The following is a 9,698-nucleotide window of genomic DNA, read 5'->3' on the forward strand; positions in this document are numbered from 1 at the left end:
GGAATGAGCGTCCGCTTTTTACAGTACAGTAACTGAGGCCCCCAGAGGGGTGAGCTGCCCACGGTCTCACTAAGCAAGCGTGAAAGCGCTGCCTTGGGCCAGTACGCAGTAGGCGCTTTAGTGAGAGCACCCTGAAGGACCAGCAAACAGAACTGCGCACCACGCCGCTGGGGAGATCGGGGCGGAGCCGTATGCAAATAGCCCGTAAGAAGACAACGGATTGGCCGGTGCGGGAGGGGGCGGGGCGCGCCGGCCCAGGGCTCGCAGGTGCGCTGGGCTGGAGAGGCCGGGTGCTCGCGCTCGGCGGCTGGACAGAGCTCCGGTGGCGCGTCCCGGGCGATGCCTCCGCTCTGGGTCCTGCTGGCCCTCGGCTGCGTGCGGTCTGGCTCAAGTAAGCCGGGATAAAATAAGAAGGCTGGCCAAGGGAGGGCGTGCGCCACCTGGACGCTGATCCTCCCAGGGTCGCCCCAGAGGAGCCTGGATGGGAAGTGGCAGTGCAGACTTCATTTATTCATTCCAGGAAAAGGCGCCGAGTTTTGGCTGGGGGCTCAGATAATATTGTTATCCGTAGTGGTAACAGTAGTTAGTAGTAGTCGTCGTCAACTTCTAGGCGCTTTCTTTGGTGGCAAACCGAGGGCTCATAGCTGACCACAGGCTGATGGGTGCTGCGGGGGAGCAGAGAAGGGGCAAAACCCAGACTCATGGTAACTTCTTTACTCTGGGAGAGGGAGGGACACGTTCCTCCAAGGGAGTAGCATGGGCAAGTTCCGCGATGTGGGAAGCAGCCCAGTTCATCCTGGAAACTGCAGTCCATCCCTGCCACCAGAGAACCGGAAAGGAAAGCGGAGAGGAGAGAGGCTGGAGACCCAAAGCCCTGAACTCCAAGGAGGCAGGCGGACCTGGGAGGGTGCTCCGGGTGAGCAACAGAGTCACATCTGCTGATAGAGAGTGGAGGGGCCTTCCTAGGGTCCAGTTAAAGAGGGTGGGTTGGAGAAGGGCTGGGTCCATGGGGTGAAGGGACTGCTCAGGAAAGGCAACTGGGTTCCTAGTGGGAACCTCTGAAGAGAAAGCTGACTGCTGGGTTTCTAGCCAGGATAGCTACCAGGGTGCGGACAGGGATACTGCTGTATCTGACAGAAGTCCATGAGGTGGCCCACAGGGAGGGTAGAGTCCAGCGCCTGGCTCCCAGAAGGTGCTCAATAGCACATGTGTGCACATGGGTGTGGGCAGTTCTGTGGAGGTCAGCTCCCATCCTCATTGCCTCCTCCAGCTGTGAACCTCCAGCCTCAACTGGCCAGTGTGACCTTGGCCACTAACAACCCTACACTCACCACGGTGGCCTTGGAAAAGCCTCTCTGCATTTTTGACAGCTCAGTGCTGCTTGCTGGCACCTATGAGGTCTACCTCTATGTCATGGTCGACTCAGGTAAAGGTCCTGCTTCCCTCCAGCTGCTCCTAAAGGGTTTTGACTTGTCAGGGGGGAAGAGCCAGAATGACAACCTCTTAGGTTTCTAGTGACCCATCTTTACCCGCAAACATTTACTGACTGCATATCTGTGCCCAACCTCTGGGCACTGTGGGTATTTTTTGCCATTCCACAGAAGAGAAGACTGGGGTTCAGAGAGGTAGAGTGAGTTGTCCAAGACCCAGCTAGTAAAGAAGAGGTCTGGGACCCAACATAGGTCTATCGACCTCTCTATCATCCTTTGAACCATATGACCCTCCTTTCCCTTTTTACAGAATAGGGAACCCAGGGCTTTCAATGACAGGTATCCAAGGTGTATTGGGGGGGGGATTGCAGGAATATTCTAAGATGAGGTAGGTGAGAGTTGAACACAGCACCCGAAGGAAGGTGCTTCTTGTCCCTCGCCCCAGGCAGGGACTGAGCTTGCCTGTGTCTGTGACCACTATGGCCAGCACAGGGCTGGGGCCGAGAGGGGGCTCAGGCATTTGACGAATGGCTGAGTGAGTGACACTGAGCTGCATAGCAGAGCTGAGTGACGCTGAGCTGCAGTGGCCAGGGTCCTCACCCCGGCCCTGCTTTTGCAGCCAATCCCAGGAATGCGTCTGTGCAGGACAGCAGCAAGACCCCGCTGAGCTCCACCGCCCGGCAAACCCAGGGTGGGAGGACAGGCCCCTACAAGGCAGCGGCCTTTGACCTGACCCCCTGCAGTGACCTGCCAGACCTGGATGCCACTGGGGATGTGACCCAGGCCTCGGAGATCCTGAGCGCATATCTGGTCAGGGTGGGCAGCAACGGGACCTGCCTGTGGGACCCCAACTTCCAGGGCCTCTGCAACCCGCCCCTGTCGCCGGCCACGGAGTACAGGTGGGTGTGAGTAGCCCTTGGAGCAGGGCAGCAGCCAGGTCCCAGCCCTGTTGGGAAGACCCAATGGGGAGGGGACAATGTGGGAGGAGCCATATCTCTAGAGGTCTACACTGGGACCTTCGGGGTCTCAGGCCAGCGACGTCCTGGGCCTGCCATAGTGCCAAGAGGTGGAGCTCAGAGGGCCCCCTCCCGGGGCAATGCTTGGCGATCTAGAGAGCAAGGATCCGGAATCCTTAATTCTTGAATGAGGGGCCTGCTTTCACTTTGTACTGGACCCCACAGATTAAGTGGTTGGTCCTGGCCATCCCGTGTGTGGAAGTCAGCCAAGCCCTTTGTTCCACTGTGTCCACAGAAGGAAGGCCGCTGGAGACAAGCCCAGCGTGACCTGGAGCCCTGTGGGAGGCCTTCCCTCACCCTCTGCTTTTCCTGCCTACTTCCTGCAAGTCCTTTTCTTGCCCACCCCACGTGCAGGGCACCCCGCTCACCCCCACACTCAATCCTGAGCCTCTTCTCTCTACAAGCTGTCTCCAGCCTGGGGAGCTGGGGAGGAGGCCTGACCTGTGCCCAAGCCCAGTTAATCCCACTCCAGGTACTGTGGAGACACGCCTAGGTCAGGGGCTCTGAGGCTTCCAGGCCCAGGTGGGGCCCAGACCACTGTCCGCCTGCCACCCTTGCACCCCCTCACCTTGGCCTCAACCCCCAGGCAGGGCAAGGGTCCCTCTCCCCACCCCAGCCTGGACCCCAGCCCACCTCTGGAGTCTGACCTTGAGGCAGGTGAAGGGAATTAAGCAAAACCTAGGGTGGAGGTTGTAAGTTTGGTTTTTGCTTTTTGGTGGTGGTGCTAGGGGTAGGGGCTAAGGTCTGCCACGTGCTAACCCTGTGCCCTTCCTGGGCAGCACCCCCCGCCCTGCAGCTGTCTCAGTCCTCAGAGACGCACTGTGTCTGACCTCCTTACTCCCGCAGGCTGTGGCTGTCCGCCGTCTGGCCAATCTCCTTTCCAGATTAGCAACGCTTGTTTGAGGGATTTTCTTTTCTTTATTTTTGGTACTGGAGGTTTGAACTCAGGGGTGCTGAGCTACATCCCCAGCCCTTTTATTTTTTATTTTGGAGTCGGGGTATTATTAAGTTACTGAACCTGACCTCGAACTTGACATCCTCCTGCCTCAGCCTCCCATGTTGTCGCTGGATGACAGGTGTGCCCCTCGGCTGCCCGCTTGCTTGTGGTTTCTATCTTAAAATGTAGCCCTGACCCCAGGACAGCGGGGCTGGTGATGGATATCACCCCACTCTTCTTCTAAGTCCCTTTGTGATTCCAGGGCAGGCTTGGAATAGGGCTGGTGGTTAACAGGGCTGGGCCACATGTGCTGTGTGAGATAACCACAGGGTCTCCTGGAGGGACAGCCCAGAAACAGCCTAGCCCTGAAGGCTTCGCAGAGCGGGTACATCTGAGCCCCAGAAGGGCCCAGGGTGACGTGTGACCAAGTCCAGCCTCCTTCTGTCGTCTAGAACCCTGATGGTGGCTGCCTCCCACCAGTGCCCCCTCTGTGCCCCTCCTGTCCCCTTTGACTGGTCACACAGGATGGGAGGATGTCATCCTGCCTATTTCCTTCCAGGTTCAAGTATGTCCTCATCAATGTGGCCACGGGTTTGGTACAGGACCAGACCCTGTGGTCAGACCCCATCCGCACCAACCGGCGTAAGTGGAGTGGGGTGGGGTGGGGTGATCCTCAGGGGCCTGGGGGCGGGTGCTGCAAGTGTCTCAGGCTGTCACTCTAAAAAGTCTGCAGGCCTCTGGCTGATGAGTGGTATGCTGCCGACGACAGTCTAGCCTGGACCTCCCCTGCTGCTCCATCCTGGGGAGCAGGGCCCTGTGGTCAGCGCCCTGGCCAGCGGCTGTGCACTCACCTCATAGGGACAATAGCCTGAACAGATCTCAGAGTCTGGCCTGGCCATGCCTTAGCTGGAGCCTCACAGAACAAACTCTGTCAGCACCTGGGGTGGCTCCCCAGGGCCGAGGCAGTGCAGGGGCTCACGAGAGCCACTGCCCCAGCACCCTCCTCCAGGCCAGGTCATTCCAAGGCAGGCAGGGAAGCCACTCCCCTGGCTCCATGGAGGCCTCATGCAGAGCCCAGTGCCCATGGCCTGGTGCCCGTGCATGCAGTCCTGCCACCCATGCCCAAGGCAGGCCCAGGCCCCCACAGCCACTCCGGATGGGAGGTGCTCGGACAGGTGTGCTGGCTGCCAGTATGAGTGTGTGGCTCATGTGTGGTGTGCAGTGGCGTGTGTAGTGTGGGGAGTGTGTGTGGTGTGCGGGGCATGTGTGTGGTGTGGGGAGGGCGTGTGTGTGTGGCTGTGATTGGGGTGAGTGTGGAGTGCGTGGTGTGAACAGGTGGTGTGGGTGTGTGGTGGTGGTAGGATGTGTGTCTAGGGGTGGTGCCGTGTGTGGTCGCATGGGTGTTTGCAGCACATTGTGGTGTCTGGCGTGTGTGGTGCGAGTATGCATTAGATGCACGTGGCACGTGTGTGTGCGTGTGTGCTGTGTTCTGTGGCCTGAGCAGCACGTGCTGGAGTGTGTGCTGTGGTGCCCCTCCTGTGCCAACCCCACGCACCCAGGTCCCACTGAAGCAGCCGAGACCTTGGTGGAGGGTCCTGCCTCCAGTCCCAGCCTCAGCCCCTTATGCTGGGAGCACTTTGGGACCTCGGTTTCCTCATCCAACAAGTGGAAAGAACCGTCTTGGCCCATCCAGTAAGGTTCCTTTGGGACTGTGGGCCAGGCCCAGCTCTTAGGGCAGGACCTACAGGGGACCACGTGCTCCTGGGACCTTAGAGACCTGGCTTGAGCCCCGAGTGTCCTGGGCCTGTCTCCTGAGCCGGTGACTGACCTGCAGAATGGAGTTCTCCGGGATCTGTGTGGGACAGTGCCCGGAAGTGGCCCGCTCACTGTAGGACCTTTGTTCCCAAAGGGTGATGGCAGTCAGAGAAGAGCGAGAACCCCAGCCACAGGGCCCCATGGACCGGGGCCCTCTGCGCAGCTTTGTTTAGAATCTGTCCCATCCATCTCACCACTGATGAGTCCGTTTATGATTTTAAATTATGCACAAGGAGAAGAAGAGAAGAGGCCAGAAATACACAAAAGAAAGTTGGGAGGTGGGACTGGGGCAGAGCAGGTGGCTGGGCCTGAGAGGAGCCGCTCCCTGGCCCTGGTCCTGCTGGGTCCCAGGCCGCTGGGGGGGATTGCCCGCCCAGGAAGGTCCGAGGGCTGCCGCCAGCGTGTGACCCGCCTGCGGTGCTCTGACAGTTACCCCCCACTCAGCCATCGACACGTGGCCGGGCCGGCGGAGCGGAGGCATGATCGTCATCACCTCCATCCTGGGCTCCCTGCCCTTCTTCCTGCTCGTGGGCTTTGCGGGTTGCCATTGCCCTCAGCTTTGTGTGAGTACCCGCCAGCTGGGAGGGCTGGACCTGGGGACGGGCATGCTCCTGGAGAGACTCGGCAGCCAGGTCCTCGAGGGCGGGCGGGGCGCTGCCCTGCACTGGGGTGGTGGGTCTGGTGGCAGGCAGCATGGCCCTGGGACTTCAGCCAGGGAGCGAGGGGCTCAGCAGAGGACCCTGGGTGGGTGGTCCCGCAGATCTCAACTGGGACAGCCACGCGGGCCTGCCTGTTTCCTCCTCTGACAGTCCAGATGGAGAAACTGAGGTAGGAGGAGGGGAAAGGGTGTCCCGAGGTCAGACCCAGAGCCAGGGCTGCAGCCCAGGCCTCCTGACTCCATGACACCTCTGGATTAGGACTGGAGGTCCTCTTGGGGGCAGGGTCCTAGAGCAGCTACTAGGGCTGCCCAGGGGAGGATAGCCCACTAACACCTGGGAGGATGGAGCAGGCATGAATCAAGGCACCCATGGGTGCCCTGGAGGAGGAGGGCAGGCCAGGTCCCGCCTGGAGCTTCAGGGTGGGCTTCCTGGAGGAGGGATCAGCAGGAGCAAGGGCGCATCGGGACAGGAAGAATACGGGCAATAGGCAGCAGGCTCCATGCTCCTTTCTCCACAGGGAAGAGGGAGCTGGGGGTCTTTGAGGCTGAGGGTCCTGGGAGGGGGGAGCGGAAAGCTTCTTGGAGTGGGTCACGCAGAAGCCAGCCAGGTGGGAAGAGGTGGGCGGGACGTGGATCTGGAGGGGCACTGAAGCCAGGAGTGCTCCCACATTCAAGTCAATCCAAAACAGTGGATGGCCTGGCCTCCAGGGGCTCGTCTGCTGCTGGACCTGCGGCGTCGGGGCCTGGTGTGTCCTCCCCCTCCCTTGGCTCTGTTCACGATTAAATATTTTGTCTTCAATGTCTGAGGTTCTGGCTTCCAGGGTTCTATCCTATTGGTTTGCTTCTATGGAGTTTTTTAACTTGGTTTATTGTTTCCTTCATTTCAAGCATTTCTGTTTGTTTTTTTTTTCAGTATCTCTAATCTTTATTGAAATGATCTCTTGCTTCCTGTATTTGCTCTTTTAACTGTGATTGGTGCGATCATCAATGCCGCATTTGCTCTTCATCTCCTCCTTCACAATGCCTGCATTTGCTCTTTCATCTTCTCGTTTACTTCCCTGATTGTTTAATTATGTACATTCTGAACTCCCTTTCTGACATTTCTTCTGCTGTGCTGTCATTGGGTTTTATTGATATAGTATCTAGGTTTGTTTGGGACATTTTCTTCTCTTGTTTTCTCATATGGTCAGATGTCAGTGGGACTCTGAGATTGCAGAATATTGACTTATAGTGTCCCTGTAGATTTCCAGTGTATCACCTCCTAGCCTTCAGTAGCCTGAAGTCTTGGAGGAACTTGAATGCTGTGCTTCTGAAGAAAGCTGCCCCTAGCCCGCTACTGGTTCCAGGGCTTGGAGCTGGCTCTGTGCGGAAAACTCTCACTGGGGGCTGCTCTGAGAAGCTGGCCGTGTGGGAGGAGCCCACGCTGGAGTGAGCCGGTCTACCTGGGGGAAGACTCTAGCTGCCCTGCCCTGCTCTGATAAGCCGCCCCTATCCGGGCCTGCTGCCCAGGCCGAGCTTCACCCGGTGGGGGAGACTCACCCCGTTGCTCTATTTTAGTCCGAGTCTCTCAATGCCTCCCCTTCTGAATCCTGGGTTCTGGAGCAACTGGAGATGCAGTCACCTCTTGGTTGCCCATCTTGGGATTGCCACATAAATTCTTAAAATGGGAGGACATTCCCTGACTGTGGTCAGAAAGACTCAAACAATACAGTAAAGACCAGGTGCATGCACTGTTGCTGGCTCTGCAGGTGGTAGAAGGGACCACAAGCCAAGGGACTCAGACAGCTTCCAGAAGCTGGGAAAGTCCAGGGAATCAATCTCCCACAGAGTACACAGAAAGAGCACAGCTTGCCTCACCTGAATTTTAGCACAGTGGGGACCGGGTTGGACCCCTAACCTATAGAACTGTCAAATAATAAACTCGGGTTGTTTTAAGCACTGAGAGTGTGGTGTCGGCAGTACCAACACAGCAGCATGGTGTGGGCGCTCCTAGCCCTGAAGTCTATTTTGCAAACACAGAACACAAAGCAAACTTCAGCAGAAAGAAAAGTCAACCACAAGCAGTTGCTCCATGGGCCTCTTGCTTCACTCTCTGGTCTTCTGTTGGGACTTGTCTCCAGAACTTGCCCAGCGGCCCTGGACCTGTGCTGTGTGATGATGGGGATAGGGGCCAGGATTCTCTCTCACTTGCCCTTGATGTTCCGCTAGTCTGTGGGACCTCACTTGATCGTCCCTTATCCTTGGTCTGCAGTCCATGCCCAGGGCAGGGAGGTACAAACAGCCCCTTTGAGTCAGTGAGCAAGGTTGCGGGGGTAGTTCAAGGACTGCTCATTTCCCCTGAAAACCTGCTGGAATCCTCACGGGGTACATGAGTGGGCGTCAGCCACTTCTGGCCAGACTTCTTCCAGTGACTCATGCTTGGAATTCAGGTTCCTCATTTCATCTGGGAAGTTAAATCTAACGGCCAACACGTCTAGATTGCAAGAGCCCCCCAATAGGGAGGGGACTTTCTCATCTGCTACAAAAGCACAGGATCCACCTGAAAAGGCTCAGTGGCCTTCTTTCTCCCTTCCTCTAGCCTCCTTTCCCTGACCGCCCCAACCCCATGCAACACAACACAAAAATGCTTCCTCACTCGGCTCTTGCCAGGATTCCACATTAGCACCCCGTTTCATTCATTCGTTCATTCTTTCTCTCTTCCTTTTAATAAGTCCCTGCTAAAATTCCCTGGAGGGGATAAACTTAAATTGTTATTAGGCACTGACACCTGGTGAGAATAAAGGATTCAGAGATTTTGGAAGGTGTGCCGGATGGATGGAGGTTCAGGAAGGTACAGGCTAATATTTTTGAGCACCCACTGTGTGCCCGGCGCATGATGTGGATGAGTGTAATCCCTGTGCCCAGAAGGCCACTCGCAGGACACAGGGAGGAAGGCCAGGCCTTCCCATGTGGGCTCCTCCTGAAGGCAGGCTAGCTGTCCGGAAATGCTGTCTTCCTGCTGCGGAGGCTCAGAAGACCAGCCCCACAACGTGGTGCTTGCCGCACTGTGTTGGACCAAGGGTCTTGGGCCTTCCCTGCTCCCCGTCGCTTGATCCTCTTCCCTCCCACAGGCTGGGGACACATTCTGATCTCTCTCTCTGCCGTAAGAACACAACTGCCTTCCATTCCTTCCCTGAAGGCTCACTGTCGAGGAGAAGAAGACAGGAATGTAGACGCACCTAAACAGACTGCACTGCAAACAGAATCACTCACAAGGTGACGTCTGTCCCAGTTCTGTTACTCCCACAGATGCCCGCCTCTGCCCCCAGCCTGCACTGTGAAGAAAGTACAAAGCACCTAAACCCAACTGGTAGTGGACGGCATCTCCAGTTTAATCAACGTGCAGGCCTCTGTCCCCCGTTTTACTGGTCCGGGTCAGTTCATCTCTGGAGCAAAGGGGAATCTTTCCTGGGCCCCTGCACTGTATTCCCTGGTGGCTCTGCTGGCCCCACAGCGGCTTCCCAGCAGCCTGCGTGGCAACATGCTCAGCTCTTAGGACGCACTGGCCTGGGGTAGGGCTGGGCCCTTCATCTTGAGCAGAGGTCTGGAGAAGGTCCAGGCAGCCTGTGAAGAAAATCATATCTTTACTTCTGCTCACCTCAAACTGAAATTCGGCTGCTTTTCATTATGATTGTGGGGTATCAGGTAGTGTCTGTGACCGTCATGGCGTCCACCTGGGGAAGAGCAGGGGGTGAGTCAGACGCAGTGCCTGCCCTGCCAGAGCTGTCTGGAAAGCCCAGGGAGCCCAGGACACTCAGGGACATGTTGTCAGCTTCAAGATGACTGGGGAACGGGCAGGGGCT

The 9,698-nt window shown here is 57.4% G+C and overlaps 1 protein-coding gene across 1 annotated transcript; it reads left to right on the forward strand.

Moving 5' to 3' along the window:
- Window positions 1–317: 317 nt before the first annotated feature.
- On the forward strand, window positions 318–5,765 carry LOC306660976 (uroplakin-3a-like; the record flags this gene model as incomplete). The annotated part of the gene is given in 6 exon segments (XM_079139738.1): window positions 318–391; window positions 1,271–1,426; window positions 2,050–2,329; window positions 3,943–4,025; window positions 5,628–5,740; window positions 5,742–5,765. Coding segments are annotated over 6 exon segments (708 nt in total). The 5' UTR covers window positions 318–339.
- Between the last annotated feature and the right edge of the window lie 3,933 nt (window positions 5,766–9,698).

The sequence above is a fragment of the Sciurus vulgaris genome (genome assembly GCF_902686455.1).
Source record: "Sciurus vulgaris genome assembly, chromosome: 5".
In the NCBI taxonomy this organism is placed as follows: domain Eukaryota; kingdom Metazoa; phylum Chordata; class Mammalia; order Rodentia; family Sciuridae; genus Sciurus; species Sciurus vulgaris.